We start from the raw sequence: 20,835 nt of genomic DNA, 5'->3' as shown, positions 1-20,835 counted from the left end.
GAGCGTTACCATCAGTCCTGTGTCATGCCAACAGTAAAGCATCCTGAGACCATTCATGTTTGGGGTTGCTTCTCAGCCAAGGGAGTGGGCTCACTCACAATTTTGCCTAAGAACACAGCCATGAATAAAGAATGGTACCCACACATCCTCCGAGAGCAACTTCTCCCAACCATCCAGGACTCAAATGATGTCAATTAGCCTATCAGAAGCTTCTAAAGCCATGACATAATTTTCTGGCATTTTCCAAGCTGTTTAAAGTCACAGTCAACTTAGTGTATGTAAACTTCTGACCTGCTGGAATTGTGATGTAGTGAATTATAAGTGAAATAATCTCTGTAAAAAATTGTTGGAAATATTACTTGTGCCATGCACAAAATAGATGTCCTAACCGACTTGCCAAAACTATAGTTTGTTAACAAGAAATTTGTGGAGGGGTTGAAAAACGAGTTTTAATGACTCCAACCTAAGTGTATGTAAACTTCCGACTTCAACTGTATGTACAGTAGGGTTAGATGGTGGTGCAATGCATTTTTCCCATTCTCCTTGTACCGTTTTTGTAAACAAATGTGAAATTCACACTCCAACCTGTAAAAGCCAGCAATATGCAACAAAGCGTCTTGTCTGCCTGAAAACAACACGAAGAAGAAGAAGAAGAAGAAGAACGTGAAGAACGTGTCAGTGATGTGAACAAGGCTAGTTGGGATACATCCTATGTCAAATTAACGTCAAAAGTTGATTTTAACCCTAACTATTTTTCTGACCTTAACCCAATTATCTCAAACTGCTCCGTAAAGTATCCTAACCTGCCGCGTAAATTCTCCTAACCTGCTCCGAAATATAAATTCTGACATAAACTGTATCCCTTCTAGCCAAAATCGAGTGATACTGACATAAAACCCTAAAAGCAAAATGGCAGCCAGCAGTGGAAAATCTGTTCTGTTCGTGTGTCTGGGTAAGAAACGACCAAGAAAAAACCCCACAGTCTCTGTGATTTCATGCACATAACGAGTCAATGGTGTGTCAAGGTGATAATACATGTAAAAAATTGCTATACACTTGGAACTGACTGCCGTTTGTACATGAATGGCAAGTGATGCTAACGGGTGCTATGCTAGCTCCAGTAGTTACTGTGTAACTAGCTAGCTAAACCATTGTAAACGTTGGTACAATAACTATTGCAACCGCATTGCACATATCAATTTCTGTATCCAACTTGCAATACCAAAACCTTACATTCACTGCCATGATTTAGTATGGAATCAGTCCACATCTTCCTCTGAAAAACTAGTGACTACTCATCAAACTTGCCTAATATCCCTTACTAATATATCACCAGATTCTCCTTATCTGAAATGCAAAGGCAATGAAAAGGTTGCTCAATGATTCTACCACGGCCTAAGACCTTTGGACAGTAGAGTCCAATGTAAATGTATGTACGAAGATCTTGTGCCATAGCCAGGCAGGCTTAGGTGATTATGGGAATTCATTTTGTAGTCAACAGCCAGCTATCAAAAGTTCTCATGTTTCCAATATGTTATATTGAACTGTTAATTGGAGGTTTAATTTCAACGACGTTCCATTGTTCAGATTGCATAATGTAAAACGTGACCACATTGCCCTGTAATACCTCCAATCAAACACTGTAGTTGACTCAATTGGGTCTCAACAAGTTAAATTATTATTTTTCATTCAGAAATATAGGGTAGATATTCGCCAAGACTCCAGGGGATATTGTGAGATAATCAGTTTTTGCTGATGCAAGTGTAGCAGATGGGTATCTCCACTAGCGCTGCCAAATAGCTAACTTTTCTGTGGCTCGACTGGGTAAGACACTTCAGGAGGGCGGTCATATGTGTTTGCGAGGCAGAGGTCCTAGGTTCGAGACTCGGTATGAGCTGAGTTATGAGGAAGTGGTACTGCTGAAGCAAGCAGCGTGACCTAATTTAGCCAAGCACTCTAATGATAGTCAGCTTATTATGTGTCATTTTCTTTTTTGAACAGGGAACATTTGCAGGTCCCCCATCGCCGAAGCCGTCTTCAGGAAAATGGCGACAGATGCTGGTGTTGTTGACAAGGTAAAGGCTTAAATTTATATGTGTGGGTAGATCTTCACAGGAACATATTGACAGCTCTGTTACATAGAAGTAATGCGTAGAAGTAATGCAAATATTTGATAACTTGTTTTGTGTAGACTTTGTTCCACATATGTTGTGCGTTTGTTGAGCTACTGTACTCTTTTGATTGATAAAGATTTGTTCCCCTACTGCATCATATTCCAAACTGTTTCAAAAAAAATATATATATATAAAATAAATAAAACCTTTATTTAACTAGGCAAGTCAGTTAAGAACAAATTCTTATTTACAATGACGACCTACCAAAAGGCCTCCTGCGGGGACGGGGGCTGGGGTTCAAAATAAAAATGTATTAAATACAAATATAGGGCAAAACACACATCACAACAAGAGAGACAACACTACATAAAGAGAGACCTAAGACAACAACACAGCATGGCAGCAACACAACATGACAACAATATGGCAGCAGCACAACATGGTAGCAGCACAAAACAGGGTACAGACATTATTGTACACAGACAACAGCACAAAGGGGAAGAAGGTAGAGACAATGCATCACGCGAAGCAGCCACAACTCTCAGTTAGAGTGTCCATGATTGAGTCTTTGAATGAAGAGATGGAGATGAAACTGTCCAGTTTGAGTGTTTGTTGCAGCTTGTTCCAGTCGCTATCTGCAGCGAACTGAAAAGAGGAGCGACCCAGGGATGTGTGTGCTTTCGGGACCTTTAACAGAATGTGACTGGCGGAACGAGTGTTGTATGTGGAGGATGAGGGCTGCAGTAGATATCTCCGATAGGGGGGAGTGAGGCCTAAGAGGGTTTTGCAAATCAGCATCAACCAGTGGGTCTTGCGACGGGTATACGGAGATGACCAGCTCTGCAGTCTTCTGCTTCTAGAGATGGAGATGCATTTTTAACAGTATAGGCTAAGGAAACAAACTAGACTGAAATCTATCAACCTATTATTAGATTGCTCTAATGTGCTGCATGTGCTGAGTCATTGTGTGCATATGAATACATTTTGCTTTGTTGTTGCTGTTCTCCTGCTCTGCATAGTGGAGGATAGACAGTGCTGCCACCTCCACCTATGAGATAGGCAACCCTCCAGACCACCGTGGTCAAGCCTGCATGAAGAAACACGGGGTGCCCATGAGGCATGTAGCCAGGCAGGTACGACCAACCCCTTTATCCTTCCTGTTAGCATTAGCTAGCTAGCTCTTGTGTTCTCTGTTGTTGCAGTGGGTCATAGACAGTGGTGCCACGACTGACTGGAACACAGGCAGCTCCCCGGACGCCCGTGGTCTGGCCTGCCTGAGGACACATGGCATTGAAACAAAACACAGGGCCCGACAGGTATATGATACATCAGTCACCCTGGGGTCCTTGCTGGGTTGCTTTGGAGACTGTATACAAGTGTGTGTGGCATGGATAGTGTGTGTGTGTGGGGGAGAGTGTGTGTGTGAGTTGGCTGTATTAGCCTAAATCCCATGAATAAAACACTTGAGCACAATGACTTTCCTAGCAGTACTAACTTTTATTGCCAATGCTTAGTATTGCATCCTGATAGACGCTGTAAAATCACACCAAGATGTTATGAAGTCTGGTATCTAGGCTCTCCAAATCTACTCAGTCTATTGAAAGAGACAAGCTTGGGGTTAATTCCATTTCAATTCCAGTCAATTTAGGAAGTACACTGAAATTCCAATTCTTGTCAACCCTTTTCATTTTGGAAAATGTGTAATTTGGATTACTTTTTTAATTGACTGGAATTGAAATGGATTTTACCCCAACCATATTTGCCAACTGTGTTAGTGGGCCTCATGTTTTGCTGGTCTTTTTCTCAAGTTTTTCCAGCTCTCCCTTTCTCTCCTGCCAGCTCTCTGGTGCCCTGGCCCTGACCCAATGCTGGGAAGGGGAGCTGCCGTCATGTTGGTTTGTCTCTCATAACGGACAGAGGCCAACCCCGTTCTAATCTCCAGAAACTAGGGATGGGAGCTCAACGCTGCCCTGGCTCTGAGCCACCCATGTCTCCACGCAATGAACTTTGACAAGCTCTGAGTTTCTCTCTCGCTCTCTGTTCCCCCCCGTTCCCTGCTAATTTCAGTGAACTTTAACTCACTGTTTCTTGCCTCTAATGTAATGTCTCGGCTTGCCTCAGAAAATAATGTTTGGAGACAGAGGGTGCTCTGTTTAATAAAAAACGGGAGTTTGTTTTATTGAGAGACAACAGCAAGGGGATAGAATGGGGACTTAGTTTTTAGTTTTTTTTAGTTAATGAATCCATAAGTGCATCGTCACAGAGAAAGATTAAGTTATTTTAGTCTTAACACTGGAAATCCCAGATATTTGATTGGAGGGGGCCCTGCAAGGGGTTTGAAGCGATATGATTTTTTGCCCTGAATGCAAATTGTCATAATCAAGCATACTTTTTTCAGTCTGGGTGTCATCCCAATTCCCATCACCACATTTGACTTACTGTAGCTTTAGACTGAGCTCTTGTAAGCAGATAGTTCCCTGCTCCACTCACTCCACACAGAGTCATACAATAACTCAACAACTCCACACGGTTTCTGAACTTTTTATCTGTCTGCTCTCAGACCGGGTCCTCGTTCTCCCTTATTTTTCCTTATATCTCTCCCCTCCTACCCGTTCCTCATATAACAGCCTCCCTGACTGTCAGTCAAAAATTCCAGAAATCCAACCAGGCTCTATCGCTGCATTGTGGAGGGGGTTCACATGAGGATTTTGACCAGAGATTATTGCAGGGAGAAGACAAATATTGTGTGTGTGTGTGTTTGCGCTGTAAAGCCCAAGCGGGGAACTACAGAGTTTAAATAGCAGTGGATGGAATTTGACATTTTGCCAACTTAACTTTCATTTTGCAAGGGTTTTTGGATCAATACAAATACTACATACACAACACCTAGTTATTATATACTCTTATTATACAAATCTGGAATGGTCAATTTCTGGCGAGCTTTCATGTAAATGGCTCTTTCTCTCTGTCTTTACTCCCTCTACTTCTTTCTCTTTACTCTTTTAACCTCTCCATTCCCAAGTCCCACCCTAGAAACCCTTTCAAACCATAATTGAGGCATGGCCTCACTCTCCTGAGTCATGGCTGAGTAAGTGTTGCACAACAAGATTCACACACAGTGCATTCAGAAAGTATTCAGATCCCTTGATTTCTCCCCCCCACACATTTTGTTACGTTCAGCCTTATTCTAACATTGATTACATTTGTTTTTTCTTCTCATCAATCTACACACACTACCCCATAATGACAACGCAAAAACAGGTTTTCAGAAATTTGTGAAAATGCATTACAACTATAAAAACAGATATTTAATTTACATAAGTATTCACCCTTTACTCAGTACTTTGTTGAAGCACGTTTAGCAGCGATTACAGCCTCGAATCTTCTTGGTTATGATGCTACAAGCTTGGCACACCTGTATTTGTGGAGTTTCTCACATTCTTCTCTGCAGATCCTCTCAAGCTTTGTCAGGTTGGATGGGGAGCGTTGTTGCACAGCTATGTTCAGGTCTCTCCAGAATGTTAGACCGGGTTGAAGTCCGGGCTTTGGCTGGGCCACTCATGGACATTCAGAGACTTGTCCCGAAGCCACTCCTGCATTGTCTTGGCTGTGTGCTTAGAGTCGTTGTCTTGTTGGAAGGCGTCGGTTCGCCTTCGGTTCGCCTTCGGTTCTGAGCGCTCTGGAGCAGGTTTTCATCAAGGATCTCTCTACTTTGCTCTGTTCATCTTTCCCTCGATCCTGACTAGTCTCACAATCCCTGCCGCTGAAAAACATCCCCACAGCATGATGCTGCCACCACCATCCTTCACCGTAGGGATGGTGCCAAAACAGGATGCACCTGAGCTCAATTTCAAGTCTCATAGCAAAGGGTCTGAATACTTATGTAAATAAGGTATTTCTGTTTTATATTTTTTATAAATTTGCAAAATTTTTAATACCGGTTTACGCTTTGTCATTATGGGGTATTTAGTGTAGATTGAAAATTATTAATTTAATCAATTTGAGAATAAGGCTGTAACGTAACAAAATGTGGAAAAAGTCAAAGGGTCTGAATACTTTCCGAATGCACTGTACTTGAAGATGTACTGCTTTGATCCCTTTCATAACCCTGAACATGGAGGGACCCAGACACCGCTCCTCTCCATCTCTCGCTCTCCCTCTCTTTCTCCTTCTTCTTCTCTCTCTGAGTTCTCTGGAACCTCTCAATTTGACTCAACGAGAACCAGGGAGAGGTCTTTACCACTGTAATGGAACATATATACCAGGCAGAAGTTATATAGGGCCTAGTGCCTGACAGTTAAACTTTATAGAGAAAGCACAGCATCCAGTCTTGTGTTGTCAACACACACCAGTACCAATGTTAACATTTTGTCTTCTGTGTTTTTTTTCTTCTAGGTGACAAAGGAGGATTTTATGTCATTTGACTACATTCTGTGCATGGATGAGAGCAATTTGAGGTATATGCATCTTAACCCTATGTTTGTGTGTGAGTGTGTGTGTCAATGCGTATATGTGTGTGCTCGGTCTGCTTCCTTTGTTCAAGAGGGGGGTGAACACAATTTGCAACATCTGCACGGATACTCTGACTCACCGAACGGTGTTCTGTGCCATGACATCACAAGTCTATTCTATTCCGGGCTGCCATTCAAAATTATTGGAGTAAAAATAAAAATGTTTAAGTAACATCCTTGGGGTTTACTTGTTCTATGACCCTATGGCACTTATCCAAACATGATTACCGGGGTCACAAACTAAGTCAGAGAAGAGCTTATGCCGAGTGTAGAAATGGCCCGGGATATTGAGATAGACCGAGCAATAAAAGTACAATAGAAACGAGGTAATTGTCAGATCCAAACTTTATATCAGGAACTTGGTGATGGCTGTCGTCCATTCAAAATGCCATTGTCTGTATGTTAAAGTTAGGCTTTCCCTGCAACGGGTCAGGTAGGGGGATGCCTTGGCAATTGTGGAGAAGTATATTGTGTATACACACACAGATGCAGACGGGACATACAGGCAGACATGTACACCTCAAGGTCTATGTAAAGTGTAGGGGTAAAGTCTGTCTAACAAGTGAGTGTCCCTAAGCTGTTTGCATGTGAAGCCTGGGCAGGGGGAGGGATATTTCTTGCTACTTTGAACGTTCAGGGATCATTTAGAGATCACATGCCTAAGGCGGTGCGGTCTGTAAGCAGCTTACTGAGGTCTTTGGATGCCTCGTCTTTTCTGTTTGGGGGCGACTTTTCCCTTTTCTTCCTCCATTCTGTTTCTCTCTCCAAGTATTTGGTTGGCTAGCGAGAGAAAGAGATTAACCTTAACTCCCCGCCAATTATTACCAATGACCTAATTAATCATCACCAGTTAGTTTTTACATGTTTTATTATTGTGTTGGATTATAGTGCTTTACTTACCTTTCAGTTTAGTCAGTGGGAACCAGGAGCCCTTTCATCTCCGCTGCATTCTACATTTACAATGCAGTGCTATACAACTCACCTTAAACCCCCCCCCCCCATGAAAGCGTCAGGGGGCCGCTGCTCTACCACAGGGTTAGACACAGGAGGTGGCAGTGGGGCGGTAGTTCCCTGTTTTGAGTCCCATTCCCAGTATTGGAAGCTTCCCAGCTTGGCCCCATACCCTCATTGTGGGGGAGTCAGTCCCCTCTCGGTCCAAGCAGTATGGCTGGCCATTTCATTTGAGCCATTACACTACTTACAATGGGAAGGACCTGGCAACAGCTTTGTTTTAGTGCCTGGGTTAGTAATAGTTTTTAAATATCCGCTGCATTTCTAGACCCCTGTGGTCTGGTTTACAGCCAGGCACGGTGCATGGATCCTTCCTAGCTGCTTTTATTACTGAGTGTATTGTTGTATTTATAAGCCCAATTACCCAAGCATCAAAATAAAAGAAACCAGTAAAGTCAATAAAAGACTAATTTCCACAGTTGGATTGTGAGGACTTGTTTGAAGAAGTTGTGTAGCCAATAAGTAACTGTTCTAGTAACTGTCAAAAGGATTTAGTCACAAATACATTCTCATATATTGATAGTTGGTTTCAGAGTTCGACTTGTTGTGCACTGATAGCGTATACCACAGTAAGCCATTTAGAAGACTTGGAATAGAATAGATGTGTTGTCTGTGATAGGCTCTTGCGTGTCACAGAAACACCAAACCAACAAAATGGGTGTCTAAGACTTATTAAACCTTTTTTATTTGGTTCCATTTGTTATGGACAGATGGCCATTTATACCACAATAAAAGTTGTTCTATCAAATTGGTGGTTACATTTGTAAAAGTCTGTCAGATATTTGGTCCAAAATAGCACTGGTGGTATTTGATTTTAGTATTGTCACAGGAACAAATCATAACCGTCTCTGACTTTTCTCTCTCTTTACAGTGACCTGAAAAAGAAGGCAAACTCTGTGAAAAACAGCAAAGCCATGATTGAGCTGCTGGGCTCGTACGACCCAGAGAAACAACTGATCATCAAAGACCCATACTATGTAAGTTTACTGCACTGACAGTGTTTTCCCACCAGTACTAAGTGGCCCTATCACAACTGGGTTACTAGGTTTAGACAAAAAACAGATTCTGCTGCTCGCGTTGTGAATAAAAAACATGACTGCATATGGCTTAACCCACCAACATTATTCTAAAGTACTGTAGGCTACATGAATCCATACACTTACAGCGAGATAACGTAACACATTCAGTAGAACAATGTCCTGTTCTCTACAGGGTAAGTTTCCATGTTAACTCCCATAATTCAGAGAGTCCTTGTGTCCTCAAACCAGCACTATCTATGTCTAAGCCTCACTCTGGGCTCCCGAGTGGCGCAGCGCTCTAAGGCACTGTATCTCAGTGCAGTGCAGTGCCAGTCCCTGGTTCAAATCCAGGCTGTATCACATCCGGCCTTGATTGGGAGTCCCATAGGGCGGTGCACAATTGGCCCAGCGTCGTCCGGGTTTGGCCGGGGTAGGCCGTCATTGTAAATAAGAATTTGTTTTTAACTAACTTGCCTAGTGTAAAAAAAAAAGTTATCCCCAGTTAAAACCACTGTATGGAACAATTGGTTTCTGATGGGAAAAGTTATTGTCTTCCTCTCATGTCCTGAGATACGATATTATTACGATACGATATTATCATGGTACTTTGGTGCCGACACGATATATATTGTGATTCTCACAATTCTATATGTATTGTGATTCGATAATTTCTTTTTATTGCAATTTGATGTTCCAAACCAAGCTCACCATATGTCCGCTGCAGAGGGACAAGAGAGCCATGAGAACGTTTTGATCAGTCATGGAAATAAAACTGTTAAACAAATTGTCTCCCTACTTAAAAAGATGGAGAACAAGCTATGAAGGAAAAATACTGGAGTTTTGGTGCAGTTACAGCCAATTGGCGCAAAAATAATATTGCGAAATTGTCAAAACGATATGATATATCGTCAAAAATAATATCCTGATATGTACAGTACCAGTCAAAAGTTTGGACACACCTACTCATTCAAGGGTTTTTCTTTATTTTTACTATTTTCTACATTGTAGAATATTGATGACGACATCAAAACTATGAAATAACACATATGGAAACAGCATTCTGCAGCGATACGCCATCCCATCTGGTTTGCGCTTAGTGCGACTATCATTTGTTTTTCAACAGAACAATGAGACAAGAAAAACCCTGGAATGAGTAGGTATGTCCAAACTTTTGACTGGTACTGTAACTATCGATTTTTGTCCCCCGTCACTAATGTCCTGTGTCCTCAAGTCTCTGCAGCCGCACTTTACCATCTCACAACATGTTTAATGGCTTTGTTAACTTTTCCCAGCTTTAAATGCTTCCTATGTAAGTCCTGCCAAATGGCATCGGAAGTGGAGGCCGGTTGGTTTGTGCAGTGTTAATAGAATTTTACATGGATGTGATGAGTGAGGTAGGGAGGGGGGGGGGGGCTGATACTGGGGGAGGAGAAGGGCAGTTAGTTTGATAATTGAAGTCCAGTTGTTGGTCTACTACAGTCTCTGTTGTTGGTCTACTACAGTCTCTGTTGTTGGTCTACTACAGTCTCTGTTGTTGGTCTACTACAGTCTCTGTTGTTGGTCTACTACAGTCTCTGTTGTTGGTCTACTACAGTCTCTGTTGTTGGTCTACTACAGTCTCTGTTGTTGGTCTACTACAGTCTCTGTTGTTGGTCTACTACAGTCTCTGTTGTTGGTCTACTACAGTCTCTGTTGTTGGTCTACTACAGTCTCTGTTGTTGGTCTACTACAGTCTCTGTTGTTGGTCTACTACAGTCTCTGTTGTTGGTCTACTACAGTCTCTGTTGTTGGTCTACTACAGTCTCTGTTGTTGGGTGTGGAGGAAGATAATTAGAAAAAAGGAGGGAAATGTTTCAGGAATGTGAAAATGCAGGCAAACTGCATGTTTGGTTTGATGAGGAATCCTATATAAATCATATCCCCTGTCCTATATTCTTGTTAAAATAATAAATGAATTATTTTGTTGTGTGGTCTTGACCAGGGACATGCATGTTGCGGGTAGACCTCAGATCGCATAATGTCATGTGTGGGTAATTGAGATGTTTCTATTAGGGTTTCAGGAAACATCCCTTTTGATAGAATAATGACGGTAAAGTATTAATGTTGCGATGGTTGTGGTTGACCAAAATAAAGTGTCTGTGTGCACTCTGGTTCAATCATGTGTGTCCCTCTTCTTGGCTGTCTGTCCCTGTGTGTCAAAATCCCAGTGCTGTCAAAAATGTGATTTTCCTATGTTTTATATATATTTCCACACTGAGGTTGTAAAAATATTGTGAAAATGATCCTGCCCTTTTAGTGTACGAGCTGTTTGATAAAAAAGAAAACGCCTGGAATTTCAGCCTGTTTTGGTGGGATGGAGTTTTGGCTTCACCAGGCAGTAAATTAGTTAATAGACCAATAAGAGTTCTAAATCTCTTTGCCAATAACAGCAAATTTTCAGTTTTACCCTCCCCACTTAGACCACTACAACAGTCCTAGCAAAATTCTTGCTTGAGAAATTACTCTTTGCTAAGAAGCTATTTTTGTTTCTTTTTGATCATTTCAATTAGAAACAGTCACAGTAAGGTATCTAATTGTTACCCAGAAATGATTTGCTATTGAGATAAAAATATCTGCATTGGACCTTTAACACCAGCTGTGAGTGTGTGGTAGCCAGAGGGAGCTTAGCCTTAAGCATGGTTTCAGAGGCGCGTAAATAAATATTTTGGCGTGTTGACAGCGCTGGGTTGTGGTCCGTCATCCTTCGCCACAACGCATGGCAGAGAAGCACAGTAAAGGACTAGAGCCAGACGGCTCTGTTTTTTTGATAAATTGAGACATGAGTTTCTCAGTCCAACCTTAGAGCCGATGACATGCTCTGAGGAGGACGTAGCTGAATGTGGTTCCAAAGACTTAATTTGGAGCCTTTTTGTTTGGATCAGAGACTGAGTTTGGGGGTTGAAGGGGGTGGAGGAACTGGGTGGGTGTTAAGAGTCTTCAGGTGTGGTTGGCTGTTCTCCTGCCAGCGAAGGAGTATATTAAAAGGCTAACTGTCAAATGTGTCCAAGTACATTTTGTACAGGGACTCATTTCTGAACGATTCTGCTTTTGATTTTAGTTCCAGTGGTGTTATTAAAAACAACACCATTTTCCAGACGGTTTCTACCTTTTACAATGGCCTGAACAAGTAAAAAACACTTTAAAACGTATTACAAAACGGCATGTGCACTCTACTCCTAGACCATTTCTGAGGAAAGAAAATATCTTTCATTTTTGGATGAACTTTTTAAAGTTAGGGTTACATGCCGCTGTCATGCATAGACTGAGTTGTCGGCCATCTTCCCTGGTTGTTACAGATATTATTGTTTGTGAATATGAGATCATCGCTTTAGGAGTCCCCAACCGGCCTCTACAATGGACTGTCTGTTTCACCAATGCATGTGGACAGATATTACATCTATTGTTGTTTATTTATTGCATCTCTCTCTGTTTTGTATATTTTTCTGGAAAGAGTCTCTTCTTGATGTTTTAACATTACTATTCACACAGTGTAAATTTGAGTTTTAAATTAGTTTGCCACACAACACGAGAGAAAGAAGTTAAGAGGAATGCACTCTAAGGTTTCAAAGGACAAGACATGCCCTTTTGGCACTTTGGATTGGTGTCACAGGTCTCTGAAAGGTGTAACGTTCTTTATGGTGGGCCTGGAAAGTTGGCTTGGGCTGTTTTCTTCTCTATTATTGGCTAATTTAATGACAAGAGCCAATTGGACAGAAAACGTCACTGAAGAAACCCCCTATCCAATGTCAGCTCTATATTCTACTGGGTTGGGAAATTATTGAGCTAGTAACTAGAGGCTTTCTGATTCAGATTTTGAGAAAGATTAACCGCTTCATTGCTCATGGAAAAGGCTCTTTCCTGCTGTTTTATTTTGATGGCACTATTTAAATGCCTTAATAAAAGAATATTGATGAACACATCAAATTTTATTTAATAGCTTTCTGAAAAGCAAAAATGTATAACTTTTATTCATACAATTTTTTTTTTGCAAAATTAATTGATTTCCCTTTTTTTCTGTTCTATAGGGGCATGAGGAAGACTTTGAAAATGTGTACGAACAATGTGTGAGATGCTGCAAAGTGTTTTTGGAAAACAACTCGTAATCAGACCCAAGATCTGACCGGTGAACATCCACCCAAACACGAGACTGGTAGTAAAGAAACCATCCTCCGTTATCATCCATAGTTGTGCAGTTACAATACACATCTGCCAGGTCACACTAACAGTAGTTCCCATCAATATGGTGTAGCAATCAGTTGATTGTCACATAATCTACAATATGTCTGTAAAACGAACGGTTTACTGTACTGTGTCCTAAATAAAATGCTTTTTTTGAGGAATCTGCAGATTGTCTGGTCTCTTCAAATAAACAATACATATTCAAATAAACAATACATACTCAACGGAACTAACAATGCACTATTCTCTCTCTTTATCTTATTTCTCTTTTACATTTTGTAAATTGTTAGTCTAATCTAGTCTAACATAGCCATCAACGTTTATAGAGATTAATATGGATGCATTATGGCATGACCAGACATTTTAGGGTTCAGAGGGCAGGGTTAAAGGTTGAGACCAGGGTCAAAGTTAATGCTTGCCCAAATGATAATCTTGTTGGGTATTTGACACGGGCTTAGTTAGTTACTTTCATGTCACAATGTTTTTTTAATTTTGAGCTATTCTTCCATTTGTACTCCTCCCATGACATCCTACTTCGAACATCAGGGCTTTGATAAAACAAAACCTATAAAATCACTTTAATGAGTGTAATTACTGTAGCTCAGCTATTGGTATTTTAGAGAAATGAGAGGACAAAAATAGTCTGCAATGATTTGTTCTCATAACTAGCTAATGATGCTACTTAGCCTCTTTATCTTACCACTGGCACCTCCTCCACCATTATGCCTGATTTGGACCTGCACATATTCCTCCTTATGTCAAAAATGATTAAAATCCCAAACCATGGCAGCCCAAGGTAGTGCAGAATGCTGCCCGTTGAAAATAAAAACCCTGAATTGTACGTTTTCAGGTGTATATCACTGTGGATTTAGTTCCTAGGCTGTGATTGACAGAAATTGGGAGCAGTAATGCATAATAAACCAGATGAAGGCATTGATATATCGTGTTTGAGTGGAACGACCAAAGGAATGTCCCTCCACATACTGTTCTCTGCTAGTGTGGTCCAGTCTATCCTAGGCCTGTGCTCAATCCAAACCAGCAAACCAGTTTGTCGTACTAGGGTAAAGCCAAAGCATGGTGAATTATTTATTCAGCATTGCACAAGAGAGTATTTGAATTAATCTAAAGTTGAGTGTCTGATTTTGATTGAGTAGGATTCTTACTGTAGTATCAGGCTGAGAAAAAAAGTGTTACTTAGGGTTAATCACTCTGCCTGCTAGCTTGTACAAACATATGTTGGCACGGGGGAATGGGATCCACAATGCATAAATCCTGCAGTACAACAAATGGTTGATTGTTTAGTTACTTTGTCATTTGAACCTAAACAAATAGACATTTTCAGACAAATATTTACTCTCTTAGGTAAAGAGAACTTCCATTGACAGAATACATTTTCCCAGACGGCAAGTTCACTCAATGCTCATTATTAAGCAAAAACTACTTGGCTTTAAAGGGATACTTTGGGATTTTGACAATGAGGCCCTTTAATTCCCCAGAGTCGGATGAACTTGCATGCTAATGCTAGTTAGCATTGGCTTGTGAAACTACCTCTTACTTCCTTCATACTGGACACGGAGACATAAAAATAGTATCCACAAGTTCATCTGACTTTGGGGTAGTAGATAAAGGGCCTCATTGCCAAAATTCCAAAGTAACCCTTTAATGCTCATTGTCCATTACAATTACAGTACATAATGTGAATTTTAGATAACTGACTTTGCAAAGTGTTTTATTTGTCTTTTAATCTACAGTGAACAAAAAATATAAATGCAACTTGCAAACATTTCAAAGATTTTAATATGTTACAGTTCATATAGGGAAATCAGTCATTTAAAATAAATTCATTAGGCCAATGGATTTTGCATGACTGGGAATACAGATATGCATCTGTTGGTCACAGATACCTTAAAAAAAGGTAGGGGCATGGATCAGAAAAAACAGTATTGGGTGTGACCACCATTTGCCACATGCAGCGTGACAGATCTCCTTCGCATAGAGTTGATCAGGCTGTTGATTGTGGCTGTGCGAAGTTGCTAGATATTGGCGGGAACTGGAACACGCTGTCGTACATGTCGAACCACAGCATCCCAACATGCTCAATTGGTGACATGTCTGGTGAGTATGCAGGCCATGGAAGAACTGGGCCATTTTCAGCTTCCAGGAATTGTGTACAGATCCTTGCAACATGGAGCTGTGCATTATCATGCTGAAACATGAGGTGATGGTGGCGGATGAATGACACGACAATGGGCCTCAGGATCTCGTCACGGTATCTCTGTGCATTCAAATTGCCATAGATAAAATTCAATTGCGTTCATTGTCCGTAGCTTATGCCTGCCCATATCATAACCCCACCACCCTCATGGGGTACTCTGTTCATAACGTTGACATCAGAAAACTGCTCGCCCAGATGGCGCCATACACGGTCTGCCATCTGCCCGGTACAGTTGAATCCGGGATTCATCCGTGAAGAGCACACTTCTCCAGCGTGCCAGTGGCTATCGAAGGTGAGTATTTGCCCTCTGAAGTCAGTTATGACGCCAAACTGCAGTCAGGTCAAGGACAACGAGCACGCAGATGAGCATTGCTGAGACGGTTTGACAGTTTGTGCAGAAATCCTTTGTTTGTGCAAACCCACAGTTTCTTCAGCTGTCCGGGTGGCTGGTCTCAGACGATCCCGCAGGTGAAGGAGTGGGATGTAGAGGTCCTGGGCTGGCATGGTTACAGGTGGTCTGCGGTTTTGAGGACGGTTGGACATGCTGCCAATTTCTGTAAAACGATGTTGGAGGCGGCTTATGGTTGAGAAATTAACATTCAATTCCCTGGCAAGAGCTCTGGTGGACATTCCTTCAGTCAGCATGCCAATTCCCTAAAAACCTGAGGCATCTGTTGCATTGTGTTGTGTGACAAAACTGCTAATTTTTTACTTTTATTGTCCCCAGCACAAGGTGTACCTGTGTAATGATCATGCTGTTTATTCAGCTTCTTGATATGCCGCACCTGTCAGGTGGATGGATTATCTTGGCAAAGGAGAAAATGCACACTAACAGGGATGTAAACAAATCTGTGCACAACAATTTCTGTGATCTTTTATTTCAGCTCATGAAACATGGGACCAACACTTAATTAACATGTTGCATTTATATTTTAGTTCAGTGTATTAATCTAGACCTGTAAGGAAGCCAGAGACCTGTGCAACCTACTGGATTCCTATAGATTCCAATTGAATCATATTTCCTGTTATAGTCAGTGATGAACAACACCACGTACTTTAAGAAACAACAGAGAGAGGCCGCTCATATTTGTACCAATCTTATAATTTATTTAAATATATTTCATGTTTTTGATATATATTTTTTAACACCAAGTTAATATACGTCAAACACTTTAATTTATGGTTGTTATGTGGATTCCATTTATGCTTTTTACAATATGTACATATTGCACTCAGGTTAGAATGTTTATACATACTGTATACAGAGGAAAACATATGACAACTTGAATATATAAATATACTATGTACCACACTACCACACTCAGACTCACAGGAGGGTTTCTTCTTACACACAACTTCTGACTGCAACCAGTGCCTAATATATAGTGTCTCTTGTTTTAATACATGTCTTACAAAGACATAAAAAGGCAAGGAAATTGTCATGCAGTTAATAATTTAATCATACGTTTCAGTGTGGTCACAGGTAGGTGAGAGAATTTCCGAGATAGCCTTTTATCCACTAATAGGTAGTGCTGCTGACAAAGATATGACGCCGAACCACAACATAAATACAACCTAAAAAGGCATGTCGCAACCCAACCAAAAGATTTGATTGATTTCAATTGTTGTTGTTGTTTTTTGGGGGGTGGGGGGGGGGTTAAAAACAAACAAAAGCAATCCCTTTTCTCTTTTGGTAAAAACCAAGAAAGAAAGAAGAAAGTAGAGTTTGTCCAGCCAGCAGGACAATAATAACCCCGAAATCTGTGGTTGCTGCCATTTTTTCCCCTTCACCTTCTGTATCTTCTGTATAGTCTCTTGTCAAGACCCACAGTGACCACAGACTGTGTAGGGTCCAGGGAGGCCTGTGAGTGGTAATCCATATCTTTGTAAAATAGTGAACTCTGGTGACGGATACTGCGTAATGGCGGACGTGACTGGTTCGAGTTTGTTTGGTTTCCCTGTTGTTGTCTAAGGCACTTTTTGTCAGGGCTCTCTTCTGGACAGCTCTGGTTTGGCTTCAACCTGCGAGAGAGAGGAAGTGAAATTTAGTGCTCTCTCGTACTTGGCAGCGCCCAGAAATTCTTTCCTCTCCAAAAGTACCATGAAAAATGGAGAAAGAAACATGATTTGTTACAGATCTGCATTTCATGCTGTGCTCCAAAAACTGTGTGGACACCGTGCATGGCACTGATTAGATCTACCTATAAGGCTGAGAAAGACATTTTAACATTACTTAACTTCTTCCTTTCAACTTAATGCTATGACTCTACGCAGTAAATTGAAACCATGTGAGGTGCAGTTCACCTTGGCCAGGTGTTTTAGGTCACATTTCACTTTTGCAACAAGTATTTTTTATGTGGGATAAGTACTATTGATTTGTGTCAGGTTTAACAATGCATATTATTATACATGTAACAGGTGTATTTGATTAACACTTTCTGTTTGACCTGTGTAAAGCCCATTAGACTGTTATTAGTTTCACTGAATAGACAAGGACCTCAGCCATAAACAAACATACACAATACTTAGAGCCCTGCGCTCTTCCAGACCATATGACCTGACTAGGAAAAACTCGTAAAAAAATTATATGCACACTTACTTGATTTCTGCTACCCTTCTGTACATCGTGGGCTCCCTGCTAAGCGTGTGAGAAGCCGTGCGCATCTTTTGAAGTCTTAAAAGGAAAGAAAAGAAATAGAGGGATGAATGAATGCCTGGGAGACAGTACTATGCCTCCCCTTATACATAACACATGTGGTGTGCCTATAAACACTGCTTTAAATCCAGGGAAAATGTATTCTTTGTCATATGAAGAGGTTGAGGAACTTACATGCAGGTATTGTGCAGTCTCTGGTGTTGTGATATAGTCTGTATACGTGCTTCCTGCATTTGGGATTGAAATACAGAGGACCTGAGGGACAGAGAAAGCCTTTGAGTTAAAGCCGAGCAGACCAACTACTATCACCTTTCTCTCCCTTTCTTGTCCTTTACATCCTGACCCACCGCACTCAAATCTCTCTCTCTCTCTCTCTCTCTCTCTCTCTCTCACACACACATCATATGATGTGTATCTCACCTGTTAAGTGTTTTAAAAACTTTTCTTTCTTTCTGAGATCTCTAGGAAATATTTCTGAAAGACAAAAAAGAAGGCAGGGGGTGAGAACAGGAGATCAAAGTGTGTTACTAACTGTAAGTCGCTCTGGGTAAGAGCATCTGCTAAATGACTAAAATGTCAAATGTAAATCACTTTCTTAAGATTCAGCAACTTCAAAATTCCCAAGGCATAACATATTTGAATGATGTGCACCCAGTACCCTCATAGCGCTTTACATTCCGTGGTGGTCTTTTTACACCACCATTTAAGACTGTTATACAACATATTTTGGAGTTCATGGTAACGCCCAGCTGTCAATGTGCAAACTCACCAATAATTTGATCGCCACTATCTGTTTTGAGGTTTCGTAAATCCCTTTTTGTCTCAACTGGGGATTCTCTCCTAGAAGTCGACTGCGATGCTGCGTTCGTGCGGTTCTCACCGCGGCTCTCCTCCACGTGCTTCACTATGTCTACAATCCGCCTGAGTAGGCTCTTGTCGTTCTTCGCGACCGTGGGAGCCGTGGCTGGCGCGCTCTCCTCACAGTGGCTGGTAGTACTGCAGATCAGCAATATGAGTCCCATAACTACAGGCTTGCACAGTCCGCTCATTGCTACGGTAGGCTGAGGAAAGGGATCTCCCTCTCTGACTCTGCCGTGAGTTTAACGAGACCCCTGCAAGAGTTAAGACTTGGGGGTCACAAATGAAGCCCTCTGCCGCACAGAACCATTACATTGTGTTCTTATCTTCAGCATTTCTCCAACATAAATTATTACATTATATAACCCCACATCTACCATGCCTATATATCATGTCCTCTTAAACAGAGTATTTCACTGTTAGTCTACACCTGTTGTTTAAGAAGCATGTAAAATACAATTGTATTATATTATATATTACCTATTCACACCCATTCATGCAAGCAAATAGGATATCTACTTTCTATAGGAGATTAACAGGCGACGAACCAACTTTCATTGATCAAATCGATCCATATTTGTTTATTCAAACAAAATAGACGGTCAACTTTGTAGGTTAGTTCCAAACAAGTTAACTTTTTGTTACAATTCCTTATAGCAATTCCAATGGTTCTGCTTATGTTGGACAGTAATGTTGCCTTTATGAAAAAAAGTGCTATAGTTAATCAGAATGCTGTGCACTTGAGAAAGTGTCAGAGAGAAGTCCGATGGAAAACTGTGAAATTACCTGTTTTGTCTCCGTTTCTAATATCCTCCAGTAAATCCGTCGATGTTTTAATGTCAACGCTATTGAACCGCGCCGGATAACTCAGTCTTCGGCACCGTTCTGCCCATACCATTCCACGATTTAAAACACGACCACAGAGGAAAGGAGAGAATCATCCGTTTTTATAAGAAGTGTATTTGGGCTGCAAGTACGGTCATCTTCTGATCCTTCCTTGACCGACTTGATGGGAGAGAATGGAAAAGTAATTAAAAGGTCTGCTCCATATAGCCTATAGGCTAACTTCTGTGTGCGCCTTGATGAAGTCTCAGGTTGTTTGCCAGGGTGCCACTCACTTTTTATTCTCGCTCTCATACGTAAGGAGCTGTCCCTCGAGGATCACCATGTCTTCAATTAGAATGGCGTTATGAACACTCGTAAATAGGAAATATCACTCAAATTTCCCGATCATCCGCTCTGCCTTGTCAATTTCTTTGCGCTCTCCCTTTTTCGTCACTCCACTTATAGCCTATCTGCAATACGCGCTTACCAGGAAGCTTTTTTAAATTGTTTCCTTGAACTGAAATTCCAAATGACCGATGTGAACGTTCACAGATAACCGCATCTCGTCTTGCATATACTCATAATAACTTCCAATAACCTCGTCACTTTACAAAGCAATAACAAATAAACTGAAAGACAATACAATTACCCACCATGACACAAGCTTTCGTAATTATTATATTATTTGCGTAATTCCAACATCGATTCATGAATAGGTGCCAACGGACTGAGAGGAACAAGTCAACTGAAGCCTTCGCCCAGTTTAAAATTCGTTTTGTTTACTTTCGTTGGTACAACTCCATCTAAGTAATGCCTCATTGTGTAATTGGCTTGGTTTCATTTACATTACATTTAAGTCATTTAGCAGACGCTCTTATCCAGAGTTTCACTGACCTGCCTCCCCCTAAACGCTCATAATTGGTTTCAATCTGTTGGATGAAAGTTGAGATCTGTTAGATGATGACCAATAGCCTACTTATCAACTTGTTGCAAAACCTTCACCTGTTTGAAACTTTTCCCATGTGTCTCCTTATTTGTGTTTATGGAGTCTTCATGACAGCCAGTAACAAATGTTGCCAAGACTACTTCGTTTATCGGATGTTCAAATTATAGCAGGCCTATATAACGATAATTGACACGACATCTGGTGTCTTTCGATAAAGGCAACGCCCAGGTTAAATGTTACTGCCGTGCGTAAGGACAGTGTGGTGCTGAAAGGATAGCGCTCACCTGCAGTGCGCACCTTCGAGGGTAGCTGCTGCTACACCAGAGGGGAGTGGGGACTGGTGTGTAATAATACAATTGGCTAGAGGGTTGTGTATAATAATATATTGTTATTATTATATTTCACTTAATTTATCACTTTTTTCAATCTTTCTGCCTATTATCAACAATGTAAATCAATCAA

The 20,835-nt window shown here is 41.1% G+C and overlaps 2 protein-coding genes across 4 annotated transcripts; one reads left to right on the top strand and one right to left on the bottom strand.

Moving 5' to 3' along the window:
* The first annotated feature begins 642 nt into the window (after positions 1-642).
* Positions 643-13,034, top strand: acp1 (acid phosphatase 1). Of its 3 annotated transcripts, XM_071413129.1 has the most exons (7): positions 796-952; positions 2,002-2,075; positions 3,134-3,247; positions 3,317-3,430; positions 6,510-6,571; positions 8,508-8,613; positions 12,720-13,034. In XM_071413129.1, exons 1-7 carry the CDS (start codon positions 910-912, stop codon positions 12,795-12,797), a joined length of 591 nt encoding a protein of 196 aa, XP_071269230.1. In that variant the 5' UTR covers positions 796-909; the 3' UTR covers positions 12,798-13,034. The 3 variants fall into 3 exon arrangements, with proteins under 3 accessions (XP_071269231.1, XP_071269232.1, XP_071269230.1); XM_071413130.1 differs by lacking the exon at positions 3,134-3,247 and having other exon boundaries at positions 643-952; XM_071413131.1 differs by lacking the exon at positions 3,317-3,430 and having other exon boundaries at positions 662-952.
* Positions 13,035-16,169: 3,135 nt separating this feature from the next.
* Positions 16,170-20,160, bottom strand: alkal2a (ALK and LTK ligand 2a). Its single transcript, XM_071413127.1, has 6 exons — positions 19,389-20,160; positions 18,514-18,856; positions 18,165-18,218; positions 17,919-17,999; positions 17,688-17,762; positions 16,170-17,110 (listed from the first exon to the last, which is right to left on the bottom strand). Exons 2-5 carry the CDS (start codon positions 18,791-18,793, stop codon positions 17,698-17,700), a joined length of 480 nt encoding a protein of 159 aa, XP_071269228.1. The 5' UTR covers positions 18,794-18,856; positions 19,389-20,160; the 3' UTR covers positions 16,170-17,110; positions 17,688-17,697.
* Positions 20,161-20,835: the final 675 nt, after the last annotated feature.

This window comes from Salvelinus alpinus, chromosome 8 (assembly GCF_045679555.1).
Source record: "Salvelinus alpinus chromosome 8, SLU_Salpinus.1, whole genome shotgun sequence".
Taxonomy (NCBI): domain Eukaryota; kingdom Metazoa; phylum Chordata; class Actinopteri; order Salmoniformes; family Salmonidae; genus Salvelinus; species Salvelinus alpinus.
This window is presented reverse-complemented; position numbering and strand designations above follow the sequence as displayed.

Excerpts from the sequence above, each read along its gene's own strand:
- acp1 (XM_071413129.1), top strand. The coding sequence starts at position 910 with ATGGCAGCCAGCAGTGGAAAATCTGTTCTGTTCGTGTGTCTGG. Across the intron at positions 953-2,001 it reads TGTTCTGTTCGTGTGTCTGG|GGAACATTTGCAGGTCCCCC; the intron begins GTAAGAAACGAC and ends TTTTTTGAACAG. Across the intron at positions 8,614-12,719 it reads TCATCAAAGACCCATACTAT|GGGCATGAGGAAGACTTTGA; the intron begins GTAAGTTTACTG and ends TCTGTTCTATAG.
- alkal2a (XM_071413127.1), bottom strand. The coding sequence starts at position 18,793 with ATGAGCGGACTGTGCAAGCCTGTAGTTATGGGACTCATATTGCTGATC. Across the intron at positions 18,000-18,164 it reads GTTTTTAAAACACTTAACAG|GTCCTCTGTATTTCAATCCC; the intron begins GTGAGATACACA and ends TCTGTCCCTCAG. Across the intron at positions 17,763-17,918 it reads AGACTGCACAATACCTGCAT|ACTTCAAAAGATGCGCACGG; the intron begins GTAAGTTCCTCA and ends TTTCCTTTTAAG.